Raw genomic sequence first — 20,696 nt, 5'->3', positions numbered from 1 at the left:
CTGTTATACATGATTTGAAATGCTTATTAAACTCTGCTACCCCATTGTATATAACCTGCATTATGAAGTTTCTCCTGAGAATTACCTGAAATTACATGTTTCTTCTAACATCAAAATCTCCCAAACTACATCAGAACATTTTAAAGTGATACTAAATCAATTTAGTTCAGGATTCACAGTTTTGTTTGGCTGTTCTTCATAATAAATATTATGAAATATAATATCATTAAATATTGCAAATAATCTATTTTTCTTAATTTTTAATGTTTTTGTTTTTGAGGTGTTTGTATTTTACAGTGAGAATAATAGTTATTGTAATTTGCTTTTCGTAGATAAAGTTTTTCTCTATTTATCTTTGATACGGATGCAGGAGTGTTTAAGGATACATTGCTCTACCCTCGAAAAGTTTAAAATGACACACCATAAAATTATTACAACGGAAAAAGTAGAAAAGCTGAAAATAAGATAAAAGAAAAAAAATTAGATACAAATTAATACAATTAGAAGTTTTTAATTATTTTTGAAAATCTATACTTTTTTTTATAGACAAATACATTTAAATTGTATATAAATTAATCGTATATTTGTGTAATTATAATTGTGTTGATTTAAATTAAAAAAAATATTTTAAATTTTATTAAAGGTAGGTTACATCAAATATATTTACTTGTAAACATTATTTTGTTTTGTCTTTAAATGATTAAATTATTCAAATATTAAAAGAGTTAACAAAACCTTTTAAAGATTTATTATTTTATTATCTGGTAATGGGTTCTTAATTCATTAATTATAAATAGGTTTAACTATACTACATCTCGACTATTATAATTCAAAGAAAATCTTACTGATTTTATAATATATGTAGAATAACACAGTCATCATCATGATATGATGTTCTACCTGCTGGCAGGTCCCTGGCACCACTCTTATCTTCATCTGTTTCTGTACCGTGCATTTATTTTCGTCTCATCACAACCTTCACTACCTTTTATGTCATTTATTAACTCACCCTTTTCCTTCCTCTTCTTTTTTCAGTTCAAGGAAGCCTTCAAGGACTATATTTATTATTCTTTTTCCGCCTTTTTGTATGTCCGATCCAGTTTCTCCTTCTGATAGTCACCAGTATTGTTCTATCTTCATTTATTCTTCTAAATACATCTCCATCACTTACTTTGTCCACCCATTTTATCTTCTTTATCCTCCTCCAGACCCATATCTCAAAAGCCTCGATCTTGACTTTTTCCCAGTGTACATGTTTCACTACTGTCACAAACATGTACTCTGAGTATAGTATTTTACCACTTTCTTTCTCAGTTTTAGATCCATGTTACTGCAGAGTAGGTTTTTCTTTCTAAAAAAAAGGCTTCCTTTGGCATTGCAATTCTTGTCTTAATCTCTTTACTCCCCTAGTGTTCAGTTAGTACTGTTCCGGAATATCTTTATCTTTTTACTTATTCAATTTTCCTATCTGCTGCATCAACACATACACACACATATATATATATATATACATATACATACACATACACACATACAGAGTGTATCACGAAGTTCTCCCGCAACTTTCATTATCTACTCAAATCGTGAAAATAATAGAAAAATTTTTTGTCCTAAAATGAAATCTTTAAAAAAAAGTTAAAAAAATTAAGTTATAAATAAAATCATTTTAAAACATATAAACATACGTCTAAAATACTTCTTTTGTAAATTGCGGCTAGTGAACGATTTTGCTCGAGATTCAGTTACCTCAGTAAGATGAGGTCGTACTAAAATTTTTAGGACTTTAAATTAAGGCGCAGAATTAGTGATTTCTTATGGTTTTTGACCTGAAAAATCGAATATAATAGGTCAAAGAATGGTATCTACAGTTATTAAGTACTACAGTAGTTATTATTCCTTTAATAAAATAAGGGGATACGCTACAATGACCAAGGTGAACGTAAAATTTTCAGCAAATCTCCAAACAGACCATAACTGCATAATTTTAGATGACGAGTTCACTGCTAGACCGACTCGTTGGGTTGGCATATATAGACTTTTGTATTTAAATAATATTATCGCATTGAAAGTATTGAATGCAAGTTTATTGTAGGGAGAGCTTAAAATAAAAATGTTCAATAGCCTTTTAGCTATGTTAATATCAAAGTTTAGAATTTAATTAAACAAAATTTAAAAAAGAAATCATAAATAAGATAAAATGTTAAATGAATTAAAAAGATGGCATGAGATTCAAAACAAAAGAAAGATTAAAGACTAGATCATAAATTGTTTTATTTTATTTATTTGGTTTATCGTAGGCTATTTAAAAACTAAATTTTAATCCTGTTCAATGTAAGACCCCTCTTATATGGTCTTATTGATTTTTCCCCTGTGAGATCATGTTTGTCTCTTCTTTTATTTATTCACATTACACTTTGTTTAATTTTTTTGTGTTTCTTCCGCTCAAATATGTCATGATTGCTATATTAATTTTATTTACAACAAAATAGTATTTGAAATTGAAAGACAGTTTAGTGAAAAATTTTTGTCAGTCATATCATTGTACTTTTTCCACAGAATATTACTATGAAATAATTTTTTTTTCTGTAATTGGAGAATTATATACATTTTTATTTCATTTATCAACTTTATAAGAATAACTTTTTACAAGAGTAAAATATTACAAATATGAAACAACGGGTTGTATATACAACCCGTAAAGTAAAAAGGATTATTTTTTTTTTAGAATAAGTGTTTACGTATTAAGTAATCAAGGGATTTAATTTATTTTATAAAATTAAGTATTAAAATATTGTTGTAATACAGATAGGTTATAGAAGCTACTTGTAGATCTGTATTTACATTGAATGAGTGCCAGCATTATATCTGACTTGTATAATCTGTAATATTGTTGCTTTTTCCTATATGTTACGTTATATTGTCTACAAGTTAATCTTTGTTAATGGGAGTTTACGGTTTTCATTACTTAATAATAATTATTAAGAAATATACAGAAATTTACTTTTATAGGAAAGCATATGTTAAACTGTTAGTTTTTGCAATTAGTCCAATTGTCTATTTAATGATTTCATCGTAATTCTTTATCCTTGTTTTTATTAATTAACATTAATGTTTGTTTAACTTCCTAAAGCTGATGATCCACATCTGTATATATGCATATTACTTTTAATTTCATGTATAATTGAAAGTCCAATGACGATGAACTTTTGTATTACCAGAATACCTTGTCACTGGGCTTTGCCTCCGGTTATATTATTCTAACAAAATAAAATTAAATGATATTATTTATACTGGCTTTATTCTGCATCGATTGAAGTGATTGCACTTTGTAGAGATAGTTGTCGTTTGTGTTTTCTTCCTGTTTTACTTTGCATTTTGTTGCTAGCATTATCAATTAATTTTTTTTAAATCGCTGGCGCACATTTAAAATAAATAATGTTTTAAAATTAAATAAACATTTAATATCTAATTTATCTTACTGATTTCTCTATGTAAAAAATTTTTGTTAATTTTTTAATAAATGTATTACTAGTATCCATCTTTAAAAATACAGTATTTAAAATAATCTGTTGCTAGCCCTAACCCCTTATGTCTAAATTAGTCGTCTAAATTAACACATGTGTAAACTACATATTTCTGTTAACATAAAATTTTCTTTTAATGAACTGGTACGGTCTTTAATGACAAAATAATTTCTGATGCTGTATAGCAAAACTGTTGAATCTAACATTATTTAAATCTCAATGATCTGTGGGAAGTTATTTATTAAACACGATTGCATTCAGTGGCATTTTATCCTTGTTTCATACCTTTCAATATTCACGATGTTGTTTCCTTAGACATTCCAGTTGTAACAGAATCATCGGCTTTGTTAGGAATGTGTTATAGCATTCTAGCATCACCCAAATATTGCTGCGTTAAAAAAAAAAATTGTTTAAATAGGAAGCACGTTCTCATCAGAGGGCAACAATCAGCCACTTTATTTTTGAAACCGAAAACATAAAACATTGTCGAGGATAGAAGTCATTCCAGAACTTGCCTTTATAGATTTGACTGTCTAATCATGAGAAAGAAAATTTTAATAAATCGCCAAAAAGATTTTTAAATGCTAGACGTTAAAGTTATTGATCAGTATTTTATAACTTTTTTTTTTAATCACAAACTAGCATATTACTCGTACTTTCTCGTCTAGATAGCGCTAGCGCTGTAGCTTTAGAAGGGAAATTATTGTAATCAGTTCAATTTGGGCATATGCGGTTTTCATCCGATCTTGACGTTTTGACACCTAAGGAAACAAAAAACCAGATAGAAATTTTCCAGATGTTAATGTTCGTGTGTATAAGGCATTGATGCCATTAAATTTTCAATTTAGAAGGTCGAGGTTGTAGAGCAAGGTCACCCTCAGTATCTAGAGATTTCGCCTAATTAAGGTCATATTTATCTTAGGCACATTTGTTAACAATTACAAAATAACAATATGTGCAAAAAAATGTTTTGCAATATCACACCCCCACCTCAAAAAATGCTTCTGTAGTCATCTGATTGTTGTGACGCCACAGGTGATCGGTAGAATTAAATAGTTTAATAATATTATTTAAAGTGTAAAAAAGTAAATCGATCTGGCCGGTTGTCGAACTCGATCGCCCGGTTGACTCGGTACCGTTTTTCCCCCTCTACTACCCTGGGCCGGACATACAATAAAGTAAAGCTCAATCCAGAGGAGTATCCTTTGAACTCTAACGAGCCTCCCCACGGACAGTAGGTCCGGCATGCCAGGTCGGCCCTCCAGGGAGGGGTAACTGGGTCCGACTATGTCTTTCCCCCCACGGATACCGGGACTCGATCTTTTCGTATGCCTGCTTCTAACCACCGGGGCGGGGAACCAGGCCCGACTTTCGTCCCCAGAACCCCACTCGGTGACCGGGACGCAGTCTTTATTTTATCCCCACCTATCCTCCCATGGAGTCCCCAGCCGTTCATTGGAACCGGTACACCTAAGCGTACCGGCCCTCGTGACTGGGGCTATCCACCCGTCCCTAAACTAGTATCCTCTTCTCCTAGTCTCTATGCCTTTGGTACTCGACGCTTCCGCCGCAAACGAATCCACTACCTCCAATTCTCTGACGAAGCTGGCATGTATGGTACAAGCAGGCTGGGCGTCAAACCAGCCACATCAGCCTTAGCCCTCTGATTTACTCATTCAGGGTACCTTATATCCGGTACGAGGACTTAGATTAGTTAGACTCACCTTATAGGAGAGAAGAAGAAAAATCTCCTAAGTCCTTGTTTACTAATTATAACTCTTGCCCGATCCTGCTGAGAAGGGAATCTAGCCGCTATGATCCTTATAGCACTAGGTCATAAAGTCGATCTCACAAAACACTTAATAAAAAGTTAGTCCGTTGTCCGAAAATTACAAAAAGTATATAATCGTATCCAGTAAAATTTTAATCGACAGCCCCACCAAATCAATAAATTCAACGAAAAACCAGTCAAAACTCCAAAAACGTAGAACAAAGCGACAGCACGTCTACTCCGTGAAGTTTAGTACTCAACTCTGACTCGGTACCTGGTGCGTTAAGTCTCGTAACTACACCAGTCTGCCGACCGCACAAGTAAAATTTATTCTTTGTTAGTTGTGAAATTACATTAGTTTAGTTAGTGCTGACCGTTGCCGCTAGTACCGCTTCCCCCTCGTGAATTAAATACGGTATGCGCGCGCTTTAGTTAAATTATTTATTAATTTAATAATCATTAAATTAAATAAATGAAAAAAAATATTATATTCAAATAAAATGATAAATATTTTAAATTAAGTTATGTAAACCCGTGCATCAGAAACAACCCACAATTATAGAAGCCTTCTCGGAATGCGGCTTTCCCGGAATTCCGGGAAAGTCCTACTACTGTGTTGTCAGAATTTTTTTGAGGTATAATGTTCGTCATAGTAATCTATTTTTATCTTATTCATAGGCATCATAAATGAGAAATAGTATTTTACATAGAAACACCAGGATAACAAAGCTCTGTTATTGTAACTGTGTTAGAAGGGCGGATTTCCGGTTTTCGTGCAACGATGTTGCTTTGCTGTAATGATTTTTGAAAATATTGTTTTAGCTAACATTTGTATTTTTTACATTTCATATTAAGTTAGTATCTTGTTTAAAACGATTAAAACTTCAAAACTGATTTTTTGCACCTCAACCACTTTCCTTCATACCAGATCACATTTTGGGTTCTTTCGAAACAAGTACTATAGTGAAATTAGCTTTTTTTTTGTGTAAATGCGTTTTTTACCGACTTTTCGAAGAAAAGTACGGTATTACCTTCGGTTGCATGGTGGGAGTGAGAATGACTTTTCTTTTATGTTTTGCGCATGAGGAGTACGAAAATACCATTCACTTAAATTGAGGTTTCCTTTTATATATACACACACACACTTACATATATCCCTATGTAAAACGTTTTGTGGCTCGAAAATCTACAAAACTACGTGGTCAATTACATTGAAATTTGTTATATATGTTGTAGTAGTATATCAGAATTTGTGCATGTGAAAAATTAAGATTGGTGAAGTAATTCTTGATTTACGCGCAATCTAAAGCCTGTGAAAGGATCTTTCCTGTTATGTGTCACCTTTGAATAAATCATAAACTTAAACTAATGCTTTCATGAAAACCACAGCTCTATTTAAGTATAAATCAAATACGCTAGATCGCAGCATATATGATTTAATTGAAAATACTTTTTACCAAAGCTTTTTCTAAAATTTTTTTTTACTACTTTACTTTAACTATTAAGCTGATTATTCTTCGTATCCTTTTTTGTATTTCTTAGAGTTGTGATGCGTGTAAAACTTCTGAGATGCAAGGAACATCGTCATATTTGTTTTCTCTGAAAGTATGATGATCATTGTACAGTCGGTTTATTGCGATTATTTATCATGTCCATTTAAGTAGGTTTGGTATGCTAATATGCAACTATATATTTGTTCCAATCAAGACAGTAGGAACCACTTCATTCCTCACTTTTTTTAGTAAGTTTGACATGAAGTGCTTGTTATTCACTTCTGTAATTTTCTGGAATGATTTGTGACTCGTGCCAGGTAGCATGCTAACAGAACTTATAAAGAAAGAAAAAACACATATAAGAAACAATTTCCACGATAAAATGTGAAGATGGTACATAAGTGGAGATTCAAAAAAAGCAGAATTTTATAAAAACAGTTATATCAGAATCAGACAGAAATCATAGAGCTTATGTATTTATTGAGACACGTAGATGTATATTGGCACCACTGAAATCAAGCATTTGTGTGGAATAATACCATAAATTTCTTGTTACCAGTACTAGTTGGTACATCTTGAGGTTTAAATACAGGTCAGTCAAATGACTTTTTTTAATGATATGTAAATACGTACCCTTCACTGAAGAAAAACTTGTGATTGAAAAACCGCAATCTACCTTTTATGATGCTAATCAGTCATTGCTTATGAAGTGAATTATAATAAAAAAAGTTTATTATGAAACAAACATATAAATACGACATTAACTTCTGTTTCAAAAATTCTTTTTTGTTTTCTGTAAAGTGTTTATAAATGTTGTCAAGAATTGAAAATCTGATTAATTTTGGCTATCTCAGATAATCATCAAATAAGTAAAATTGTTTGGTTTATTTGTAATTAGCTAAAATATTTGTTTGTGACATTATCTATGTGTGTGTGTGTGTATATATATATATATATAAAAAATAACATATCGTGACACATTCGTAATCAACGTCCAGCAAAAACTATGAAAATTACACTTTCTTCTTACGGTGTAAGTAGACATTAAGAAAAGATTTCCGAAAATCATTTTAAAAGGTCCTTTAAAGAGTTTAAAGGGTTAAAATTGAGTAACAATGAAGTTTACTATTTATTGAATTTGTCGGTAACAAATGTGAATGAAAACCAATCTCGAAATTTTCTGAAATTCGTCCTTTAAAGGAATGAAGAAAGGTAGAAAATATTTTGAACGATGATTGCAAATTTTCCCATTTCCGACTATACTAAACGAGTTATTCAGTACATTTGGGCTTGCAAATACTCTTCCGATGAATCTTAAAACCATTTTTGGGTTTTTTGAATTTCGATTTTTTAAGGGGTGCTACTTGTACAGCGCGGCGGCAACTGACACTGCCACTATTACTGTATGTGAGAAGCGTCTGGTTGCACCTATCGCCTGGATTTAAAAATATGAAATTGAAAAAAAAATTGACGGCTACGTTAAACGCAAGTAACCATATAAAACGGGCGAAGCCGCGACGGTGATGCCTAGTTACTTATATTTTATCTTCTTTTATTCATTAGTATGCGTTCTATAAAAACATCCTGTTATTTACATGCCTACACGTGCGCGCGCGCGCATACAAATGCACACGCATACATAATATTATAATACCTACTGAAGGTGCTGATATACTTATGAACATTTATAGTAATGAGGTCAAGGCCACAATAATACACCGTGTGGTTTTATTTTTATTTAATTTATTATTTTTATTAAGGACATTAATAAATCTGCCCACATTAACAGCTGTGCAGCTGTTATGTTATCCTACACAGGGTTACTATATTTGACTGGTTATTATAATTTTTTATTGGTTAGTAGAGATTAATCATTATGAGATTTTTTTTTGTATATAGAATAAAACTTCTCTGTTTTTATTATTATATATATATACCGGCCTTCTTTATTCTAATGCCCTTTTAGTTTTGTACTATTGCTGATGTTTAAAATTATATATTCTTGTTAGAAATAAATAAAATATGATTACGCTACAATTGCTCATAGCGACAATATCTCGCACGTAAGATTGATAATTCACAATTAAACATATTGAATTTTTTCTATAAGTCATTTACGCCGAATAAGGTCTAAATATATTATAATAATGTAAAAGTTTAAAAACTAACTAAAAAAAAGAAACCTTGCAAATACTTTTGTAGAACATTGAATCGGCGTATTAGACGATTAAGATGTGTGGAATTTTCACTGTGCACAGTTGCTACGATACAAATAAAATATGGCTGCTACAAAGAATAAAAAAGATACTGGGCTAGTTATATTTAGAAAAGTGATGTTAAATACTAGGAATTAAGGAAGTGACTCGGTTGTTGTGCCTCATAAAACAAGAGCTATGGGTGTGATAGATAAAAGATGGATTATTTACACTAATATTTTACTTGAAACATTTAGTGTCGAAGAATTTTAAACTTTTTTAAAATCTTAAAATAAATATCATTAATATGTTTTTTTTCATCCCGAGTGATAAAAATTGACAGATAGAATTTTTTTATGAATTTTACGGATGAATCCTGAATATGTTTTAGAAACATATTTAGATGTTTCTAAGTAAAATTTTGTCACGGAGTCAAAAGCCTTAAAAATTTTTTTTTTGTTTGCTTGAGTACACAATGAAATTTGACCGAATTATGGTGACTTGAAGGTAAAACGTTGTTTATAATACATATTTGAAAGCCGAATATTGTACACCTTGAAATATTATGTAACAGTTAATATGAAGTACACTTTTTTAATGTTTGTGGTTAAAATGTAATAATATTAACCAGATAAAATATCGTCAAGTACAATATATTTATTACATGTAGGAAACAAGTAAAAAAATTATATTAATTAATTTTAATATAGATATTTAATTTTCATACAAATAGTTGATGCTATGGAAGAAGTGTTAGGAGAAGACCAATTTGGTTTCAGGAAAAGTATAGGGACAAGGGAAGCAATTTTAGGCCTTAGATTAATAGTAGAAGGAAGATTAAAGAAAAACAAACCAACATACTTTACGTTTATAGACCTAGATAAGGCATTCCATAACGTAGACTGGAATAAAATGTTCAGTATTTTAAAAAAGTTAGGGTTCAAATACAGAGATAGAAGAACAATTGCTAACATGTACAGGAACCAAACAGCAACAGTAACAATTGAAGAACATAAGAAAGAAGCCGTAATAAGAAAGGGAGTCTGACAAGGATGTTCCCTATCTCCGTTACTTTTTAATCTTTACATGGATCTAGCAGTTAATGATGTTAAAGAACAATTTAGATTCGGAGTAACAGTACAAGGTGAAAAGATAAAGATGCTACGATTTGCTGATGATATAGTAATTCTAGCCGAGAGTAAAAAGGATTTAGAAGAAACAATGGACGGCATAGAACGGCATAGAAGTCCTACGCAAGAACATCGCATGAAAATAAACAAGAAGAAAACAAAAGTAATGAAATGTAGTAGAAATAACAAAGAGGGACCACTGAATGTGAAAATAGGAGGAGAAAAGATTATGGAGGTAGAAGAATTTTGTTATTTGGGAAGTAAAATTACTAAAGATGGACGAAGCAGGAGCGATATAAAATGCCGAATAGCACAAGCGAAACGAGCCTTCAGTAAGAAATATAATTTGTTTACATCAAAAATTAATTTAAATATCAGGAAAAGATTTTTGAAAGTATATGTTTGGAGTGTCGCATTATATGGAAGTGAAACTTGGACGATCAGAGTACCTGAGAAGAAAAGATTAGAAGCTTTTGAAATGTGGAGCTATATGAGAATGTTAAAAATCAGATGGGTGGATAAAGTGACAAATGAAGAGGTATTGCGGCAAATAGATGAAGAAAGAAGCATTTCGAAAAATATAGCTAAAAGAAGAGACAGACTTATAGGCCACATATTAGGGCATCCTGGAATAGTCGCTTTAATACTGGACGGACAGGTAGAAGAAAAAAAATTGTGTAGGCAGGCAATGTTTGGAATATGTAAAACAAATTGTTAGGGATGTAGGATGTAGGGGGTATACCGAAATGAAACGACCTGCACTAGATAGGAAATCTTGGAGAGCTCCATCAAACTAGTCAAATGACTGAAAAAAAAAAAATAAAAAAAATATTCTAAAGTATAGTATCTTCAAATGTGAAAATAGTAAAAAAAATCAAGACCACTATGTATAATGTTACAAATGATGAGGTGTGGAAAGTTCATGAGGAAAGAAGCATTTGAAAAAATATAGTTAAAAGAAGAGACAGACTTATAGGCCACATACTAAGGCATCCTGGAATAGTCGCTTTAATATTGGAAGGACAGGTAGAAGGAAGAAATTGTGTAGGCAGGCCACGTTTGGAATATGTAAAACAAATTGTTAGGGATGTAGGATGTAGAGGGTTTACGGAAATGAAACACTAGCACTAGATAGGGAATCTTGGAGAGCTGCATCAAACCAGTCAAATGACTGAAGACCAAAAAAAAAAAAAAGTTGATGCTTTAAAATATTGAAGTAAGCAATAAAAAGAATAAAAATATTTTTTAATAAAAATTTATCTAAATAAAGTAACATTTTTAAAACGGTTGCGGTTGGGAAGAGGTCAATTTAAATAAGTTTTTTTTTAATAAAAAAGTACTTTTTTCCTTTTAGATGGCGAACATTCATTAATTACTACGCTTTTTCTTGATCTTTAATTCGCTACATCTTAACGAATCGTAGCCGTAAGTCCGTAAATGTTGTGAAAACAGTGAAAAAGATCACTTTTACATTTAAAAAATCACACCGAAAAATTCTGTGATACCGTATATCAAATCATATCGTCGTTACGGGACATGATGCAATATCCAAAAAAAGGTTTCGTAAAGCGGTAAATGGTATTTTCGCACTGGATTGTAGCACCGTCCTGCGGAAACCATGTGATGTCATTTACTGATGATTGAGTACGTTTTTGAGCAACGTTTGAATGGTGGTATTAAAGAACGAGTTGAAGTCATTGTACCTGTGGGGCCGTTGTCATTAAAACCAAAAATGTAGCTCTAATCTATTTTGATGATAATGCTCATCACATTGTTATTTTTTCCTGACGGCAAAGACCCTTAGCAGCGAAAGTTCATTTGTTTACAAACCGTTCAGATGAAAGTAGCTGTCATCAGAAATTCAAACTTTTTTCCACAATTTTCTTTTTCATCAGATTTTTCCAAAAACTGTTCTGCCAGAATAATTTCCGTTGAAATTATGATTTTTCAGTTCCTGGAGCTGAGTATTGTAAATGAAAGTTTGATTTTATATCAGTATATTCTTTAAATTAAAACAGCATGTATCATTGTCAAATGACAACCCTCCTGATGATACAACATGTTGCCATGAAGAACGCTATGGACTATGAAGGAACGAATCTATGATGATTCTAAGTCCAGAAATTTTTGATTGGGCCTGGATGGTTCTTACTTAACAGTGAACCCGTAGTTTCAAAATTTTCACCCAATCTTTTTAAAGCGGATCTTGATGAAATTGAAAGTGATAAACTCTTGTCTCAGAGTTTTGTAGCAATTAATGGTTTTTTAAGTAGCTTTTACTGCCAACTTCACTTCCACCATACCTCCCTTCATATCACTGTAACAAAAAAATAAGTTTTTGAACTGGAGGATAAAATGACGTCAAAAAACACACTTTTTAACTAAATTATGGGGTTTGCAGTATGTGATTCAAAATCAACTGCCCTGCAATTATTCTTTATTTTTTCATTTATTTTATTTATAAAATAAATAATGCAGGTTTCATTTTTCATTTTGTATTCATTTATTTTTATTTATAAAATAAAAAATGCAGATTTCTTTTTTCATTTTGTATTCCAGATGGATGATTTTCATTGTAGCACTGAATGCTGGAATTAATTTCTATGTTAGAATTTATTTCTAAATCATCATGTCATTTGTTTCTAAACATAAATATTCATTATGTAAAAATATGACTGGTTGTTACTTATGTTTGCTTGTAATTAAATTACAAATATGCATATTATTTTAATAAAAAAAGATAATTATGTATATCTGAAGTAACAAACATCTTTTTCTTTTGTTTTTTCTAGGTCTCAAGATTGGTGATATTACATGAAGAAGCTGAAGATGGCAATGCAATGCCTGATCTTGAGCGACCTGTTCAGGCTGTCAGCCGAGCAGTCGCTAATCTGGTTAAGGTGAGTAATTCATATTCTACTAAAAATTAATTAATTTACTGTATAAGCTTAAAGCTTGTGGGTGGGAATGTGAGATAGGAATTTTGTAGTATATGAAAAATGTCATGCTTGATCAGGATTAAAGGCCGGGATGCTACCATTCTGTCTCAGAGATCATCAATTTATTTTTAAATTTCAGAATAATTAGTTATTTATAACTTGTTTTCCTTTTTATAATTTATTTTGCTGTTATTATTGTAATGTTTTAATAATGCAAGTTGAAACATTATAATAAATTACTGTAATGGTTTTATTATTCACTGATACCACTTTGACTGTTACTTTTTTATGCGAAACCTTACTCTTCATCAAATTAACTGATTTTGATGATTCATCTTTTATTTTGTAGAAAATAGTTTTCCTGGTGGTCTTGTAAGTTTTCCAATTAATTTATGAGGAAGATTTATTAAACTAAAAATTAAAAAGTTTATACAGGCCATTTGAACATATTTTGCACCTTTTTCTATCATATTAGTATGGTATCATTGTATTAGAAGATTTGAAGTTGGAAGTTTGCATTCCAGAGAGCATTTGATTTTTGCTTTGTTTCAGTGTTTTGTTTGCATCATTTTTCTTCATATCCTTTCTTTTATTTTATACTGGCCATATTTTTTGCAGGCCTATCCTACAAAAAAAAAAAAAATAACAAATTTATACATCATAACTTCATTTAAATTGTCTGAAAATTTATGACAATGAATTTGTAATGGAGTCAACACAGTTTTTTTTTTTTGACTTAAATATCTTTGTGTTGTAGTCATAGATATCCTGGCTTTATAAATAACGTAAAGAAATAAAACATTTAGTGAAATTAGATTCAGCAGATCCATTGAAAATATTATGTTAAGTAATGGTTAAACATTTTAAACAATATGTTTTGGATTTTGCAATTAATAAAGCATACAAAATAAGACCTTAAAATTAAAACTATAAAAATATAGGCTCATTTTTCAGATTTGTCTAAAAATCATCTCATATAAAATATGTAAAAAGGCAAGGCAATCAAGAAACACAAAACTTTTATTATATGTATATGTTATATCATGGAAATCTGATCAATTTTTAAAATATTTACTGTGTAATTTGATACCACACATTTAGTCAGATAGTATTTTTTTTGGTTGTAGATTTTATTGTCTGATGTAAGACCTTTAGTTTGAAAGGACGTATTTATTTTTTATTAGTTAATGTTTTTGATTAAATAGCATTATATGGTTAAAAATAATCCATTATTTTTTGTTTAATTGCCTAATTTTACTTGTTTGTTGCATTATACCTTATCATTAAAGTACTTTCCTCATATTGTATAAAATAATTCTATCATGAGTTGTTTTCACTTTAAATTATTGAAGAGTGTTTAATGAAGAATTTCAGAGTAATTTATTCATTTATGACGTATTTTTAACTCTTGATTACTAAAAAACATGACTACATCCGGTTGTTAATCTGAATAGAGCTAATAGTTGTGAAAAAAGTAATTACATCATATTTAAAATACTGGATTTGCAGGAAAAAATTCTTTTTTACAAAATTTTACTACTTATTACCCATTTCTACCATTTATAATTGTGGCTATAATGTAATATAATTAATCTTTTACTACTTGTTAATTATATATATAATCCTTGGATTACATGTAATAACATAATTTTCAGACGGGTCTTCGTAATTCTGACAGGCAATTGCTGAAATAATTTTTTCTGCTTATTCTGGATTAGTATAATTTCTTTTCGTGAAATAGTCTTTAATGAAATTCTTTTCTTTGTTATCATTTATTCAGTGATAACAATTTCAGTATTTCTTTATATATTTATTATTATTATTACTTTTTTAATTGGTGAAATGTATTCCTTATCAGATTTATCTTCAAATATTTCCTTTGGGCAAGCATGATTGTTTCTGAAGTGTTGGTTTTATATGCTAAGGATGTGGTTTGTGTAATCAGTTTCTGCCATACATAATGAATCATATCCTTTTGTTGCATTCAGGTGTGTTTTATATATATGTCATGTTACTTCTATGTGCTGGACAGGAAAAGCTGTTGCAAAAAAAAATTAATCATATCCCTGAATATATCCCAATTAAAAATTGTTTTTAAAAATTAATTTTTTTATTTATTTTTATATTTTAATATCGTAATGTAATTTATGTCTTAAATGCATTTTGTGTATTGTAAGTGTTAGGATAAGAGTATTTTATTTTAATTTTCAATATTGTTAAAATTTAAAACAAATTATATTTATCCAGTCAGCTCAATTGCAGTGCAAAGTACGTCTCCTTTGAAGAGTACTGCTGAGTTTAATAAATGAGAAATGATATAAATCCAAATGTATTATTATAATCTAAAGCTTATTGAATAATAACATATTTACTAAAAATAATAATTCATTGTTTTAATTTCCATATATTTTATAGAAATGTGAATTTATTCTAATGTTTTATTGTCTGTTACTTCTTTTCTTATTGTTTGAAAGTTGTTATTGTTATGTGTATTTTAATATTTATATGACTGTTAATTCATTTAATGCACTTGTAAAAAATATAAAACATACCTTTGGAACTGCATATTAGTGGTTAACTGTTAACAATTATTGCCTTTGAAGTACATCCTATGTGTTTTTATAGATAGATGGTATTACCATTTTTTAAAATAGGTTCTGAATATTTTTAAAATAGTTTTTAAAATAGTTCCTGAATATTCTTCAATTGATTCCTGTAAATTTATTACAGTTTTCTGAATTTTGGAGTGATTTCAGAAAACTTTTTCCCTTTTTAGTACAGTCCAATTTTAGGAATCACAGCAGATTTATTTTCTGTAAAAAAAAAACTAGGATATCAGATTTTTGACTAGATACTCACAATGAGTATACCATGTCTTGCTGCTGGATTGTGATGTTGGATGGTCCACTCGTGAGATTACAATTCAGGTTTTCCTTTCTAATAGTATCTTATCTTTTTATCAATTATTAATCAGTACATTTTTGTCTCTAAATTAGAGCAAAAGATAAGATATTTATTCTTTATGTATAAAAAGGTAATTTATTAAAAAATTAATTTTTTCTGGGAAAATTGAGCAAGCAATGATGAGCTATTATTCAAGACAATTTTCCACATGAACAGGAATTTCATTAATTTTTTTTAATATTTAATTAAATTGTTGAAGAATTTATACTCTGTATTCAGTAATGTTGTAAATGAAATAAGGTTTTTGGTGTTATTTCCAATAACTATTAATGTTAATTATCATTATATTGAATATTGATGATTTTTATTTGGGATGGATTATAATACAACAAATTTTAGTGAAACTTTTCATAATATAACATATTAAAATTTTGGTGAAGGTTGTGTATAAAGATTATCTATAATAGGGTGAGTGAAGCCTGTTGAGAATATGCAAATAAATAAATGTAGATTTATAACAACTTACCTTTAGTTAGCATACCGGAGTACTTAAAGCTGCCAGTATTTCAGGAATTATTTTGTTATAAAAGCTTTCCACTATATAGTTAAAGCTTTGCCGCATCCTCAGTCATGATTGAAGTATTTAATTAAACTGCATATTAAAAATAAAAAATACTAATATAATGAAAATTATTATATAAAATATAAATATATAATATAAAATTTAGTATATGAGTGCAGCTACCTGTTGCATTTTTTTATAAGTCTGATTCTCTCATACACTGTCTAACAGTTAATAAAAAAAAATTTGTTTGTTATTTGGAATCTTGAATGGTAATTTAGTTTGTTATCATAATTAAATATCAGTTTTTATTTAGATATAAAAATTTTTACAGTTCTTAAATATTTATTTGTTGGGGCTTTTATTTTTTTAAATTTTTTCCTTTAGTGCAATTATTCATAAGTTCTTTTGCTGGTCTTTGTGCATAATAATTGGTGTATTTAGTCTTGTCTAATTTTAATAGTAGATCAGTATCGTAAAGTTTATTTTTTTGTTTGATAACCTCTTGTTTGAAATCATTTGTTTGTTATTTATATTTTGTTTTTTATATTATGATTAATTTATATTTATTATTTTATTCTTGGCCAAATTATGGCCAATTCTTGGCCAATTTCATCAATTTTACATTCAGTATCAATTAATTGTGATGTTCTTGATTAATTATTTTATACTTATTACCATTATTTAAATTAAAGTTGAAAACATTTGTAAGTTTTTCTTTGTTATTAAAAAAATATATTAGTAAAATTTTTAAAGTTATTTGTTTTTGATAATTTTTATAATTATTATGAGAATTAGTTTATTAAAATTTTTATGATATAAAATGTGTTTTCCATTGTATTTATTTTTATTATAATTCCTCAATTCTTTTATCGTCTTATCAAAAGTTTTATTTTATTTTTTTTGTGTTTGTAATTTACATTACTTATTAAATTTCTTTTGTACATGTAAACTATAAATCCTAATTCTTTAAGAATTTCTAAATGTAGTATATATAATTTATTATTAATAATAACTTTATCTTTATAGACTGTTTAATTTCTTGTTTTTTCTGGATTTTACCATAGTTTTCTGTTTTTCTTATGTGTATAATTTTTAGGGTTTTTTATGTTTATAATCACTATATAATTATTTTTATATTTTTAATCGCTTTTATATAAATAATCTTATAAGACCTTTAATGAATTTTAAAACAGCACCTGCAAATTTCATATCTGAAATACTTAGAATAAAAATGAATTTTATCCATAAACATAATGTAAAAAATGGTTACGAAGTAAATAAATAAATAAATAGAATAAATTAAATTCTATTAAACTTAATTTTAACACAAAAATGATAAGATTGATATCACTAACATGTATCTGAATGTACCAATTGACAAAACAGTAGAAATAATAAAAAATAGAGTAAATGAAATCCCAGAACTCATTAATTCATTAATTACTATTATAAAAAATATTTGTCTTTAAAATTACTTTTAGTATGAGAATAATTGTTGTTTACAAAAAGAACGCTTATCAGTGGGATCACCTATATATGCTCTTATACGTGAAATCTGAAATATTTGTACAAGACTGAAAACAAATCAGTTAATGGCATATTAAATATACACCAAATGTTATTTTGATAAGATATGTAGATAATACTTTAGTTTTATATAACCCAACTATAAATAAGCATTTGTTCATTTTAAATAAACTTAACAATTACAATAAGAATTAAAAATTTACATATGAAAATAATTTTTTTTATATATTGAAATAAACATAAATAATATAATTGAAACATCAGTTTATACAAAACCCACAACAAATAATAATACAGTACATTAAAATTCTAATTGCCCATGTCACAAAAATTTAATACATATAAAAACATATTTACAGCTATCCATAAAAAAAATAAACTCAAAAAAGAAATATATGAAATAAAACAAATAGCAATATTTAATGATTTTGATGATGAAATTATAGAAAAAATTTATAAAAAGCAAAACAAAAATTACCAAGATAATTATACTAAAATACAATTACACAAATAAAATAATAGAAAAATTATTAGCATATATGATAAAAATAGATATAAAAAAGCATATAAACAAAAAAATTACAGTATAAAATTTTATCACATAAAAAAATAATAATAAAAAAATAGAGAGAAATTAAGAGTTATATACAAAATTAAATGCAACAAATGTAATAATATCTTTATTGGTAAAGCCAATGGATCATTTAAAAAAAAAAGATTTACAGAATATTATACAGCATACAAAAACAAACAAAAAGGTATATCTAATGATGCCGATATTTGTTATAATGCAAATATAGTATTACTGATTGCAAAAATAATTTAGAGATTTTGGAATTATGTAATAATGATAAAAAATGAATATACTGAGAAATATTTCATTTATAGATATAAACAAAAATTTAAAGTGAAAACATCAGATCACATTCAAAGATGATGTTTAATTAAAAACATAATAAAAATACAATCTAACAGTTGGCAATAATGACAGTAGAACAAAGGAAAATACTATATTTTAAAGATTAAATCATTTCTATAATTCATAATATAATTCAATTTCAAAACAGAAAACAATTTAGAATAAAATGACAAATTATTAAAAGAATATATTCTAATGTAGATATAGAATTCAATATCAACTGAAGATGCAGGATATTGTGAAAATTGATTATTGGAAATTAATATGGTAAGTTTAACTTATCTAATTACTATGTTTTGGGTGATTTATATTTCATATTAAATTTTATTAATACAGTTATCAGTATTTTAATGAATTATTTGAATTTAAAAAAAAGAAAACCTATCAGTATATAAATTTATGACTGTCTAATTAACATTGAAATTTGTTTTATTTGAGATATCTTTTTTTCATCAGGTTGGTAAAGAGACTATTAACAACAGCGATGATGTCATCCTCAAACAAGACATGCCAACTGCTTTACACAGAGTGGAAAGTGCTTCTAAACTACTTGAGGAGGCTTCAGCTATGCTTAAACTTGATCCTTATTCTGGTCCAGCTAGGTAATATTTACACGTCATGACTAATGTTGATGTATTTTATGAATTATTTTTGGTAATGATGAATTATTTTGGTATTACTTCCTAGGATTCATTAAAAAAACAAAATTAAATACACTTCCTTTTGGGTAAAACTTCATTCTAGATTATGTGCTTGGTATGCATTTTAGCAAAAACTTTTATCTGAAAACATTAAAGAAAGTAGAATTGTATTAAATTTTTATAGAACTTTCTTTAATTTCAGATAGGATCCTTCTCTCATTTGCAGTGCAGTTTTTATGTGTTTACACACTTTACATGAAATTTAGTATAAGATTAAGATGACAAGAGTTAAAGCATATAATATTTAAAATTTACGTACAAAATATTTTTGAGAGTGTTTCGTACCTGGTAATCAGAATGAGCTGATACTTGGGTAGTTTAATGTGTAGTGAAAAATATAATAAATGTTTGTATCTTTACCTTCACACATTTCTTGTTGTTACAAAGTGTATTTTTCCCTAAACATTTTTAACTTTATCTTTCATGTGAAGTTATATCAGTTATAAAGCTATATCAGTTAAAATTTGTGGGATTTTAAAAATATCTGCTCCTCTTCAGAAATTTTTTCAATATTCCCTTGAGAAACAAGATTACTTGAATATAAATTTTATATTAGTCCAATTATTAAAAATGTTTTGTTTACATTAGAAAAATATTTAATTTACACACTTATTTGCAGCAATACTTTAGGGTGTAACTATGATTATCTATAATTCAAGTTGCACATCCTCATTGTTTCTGTAAACAAGAATTACAAGTTTCAAAAATTCCCTTCTTTTCCTTCATGACTGATATAGACCCCTCACCAGCAATATTTCTCAGAAATTGTATTTTAAACAAAATTTCAGTATCATAGAAGAACATTGAAAATATGTAACATCAGATCATACATTCTTCTTGAAAAATGTCAGTAAGTTTTCCCAAAGATTAATAAGTGAAATTTTTTAATAACTCATGTACATGAATTTCAAGATTTGCCCTGTTTTTCAGTTTATTTTAGATTATTGTTCTTTTTAGTTTTAATAGTTTTGGACTAATCTGTGTGAAACAGTATACATAACATGAGGTGTGGCTATTAAATAACAAGA

General features: G+C 28.3%; 1 protein-coding gene across 4 annotated transcripts in view; it reads left to right on the top strand.

The window, feature by feature from the left end:
* Vinc (vinculin) overlaps positions 1-20,696 on the top strand; it is a 98,310-nt gene that overhangs the window by 3,507 nt on the left and 74,107 nt on the right. For all 4 annotated transcript variants that reach the window (XM_075373669.1, XM_075373668.1, XM_075373667.1 and 1 more), the window contains exons 2-3: positions 12,906-13,013; positions 19,424-19,569. In XM_075373669.1, the coding sequence (XP_075229784.1) occupies positions 12,906-13,013; positions 19,424-19,569 (254 nt within the window). The remainder of the gene's footprint in view (positions 1-12,905; positions 13,014-19,423; positions 19,570-20,696) is intronic.

The sequence above is a fragment of the Lycorma delicatula genome, chromosome 8, assembly GCF_047948215.1.
Source record: "Lycorma delicatula isolate Av1 chromosome 8, ASM4794821v1, whole genome shotgun sequence".
Taxonomy (NCBI): domain Eukaryota; kingdom Metazoa; phylum Arthropoda; class Insecta; order Hemiptera; family Fulgoridae; genus Lycorma; species Lycorma delicatula.
The sequence above is the reverse complement of the archived record's forward strand: the minus strand, read 5'-3'. Positions and strand labels throughout refer to the sequence as shown.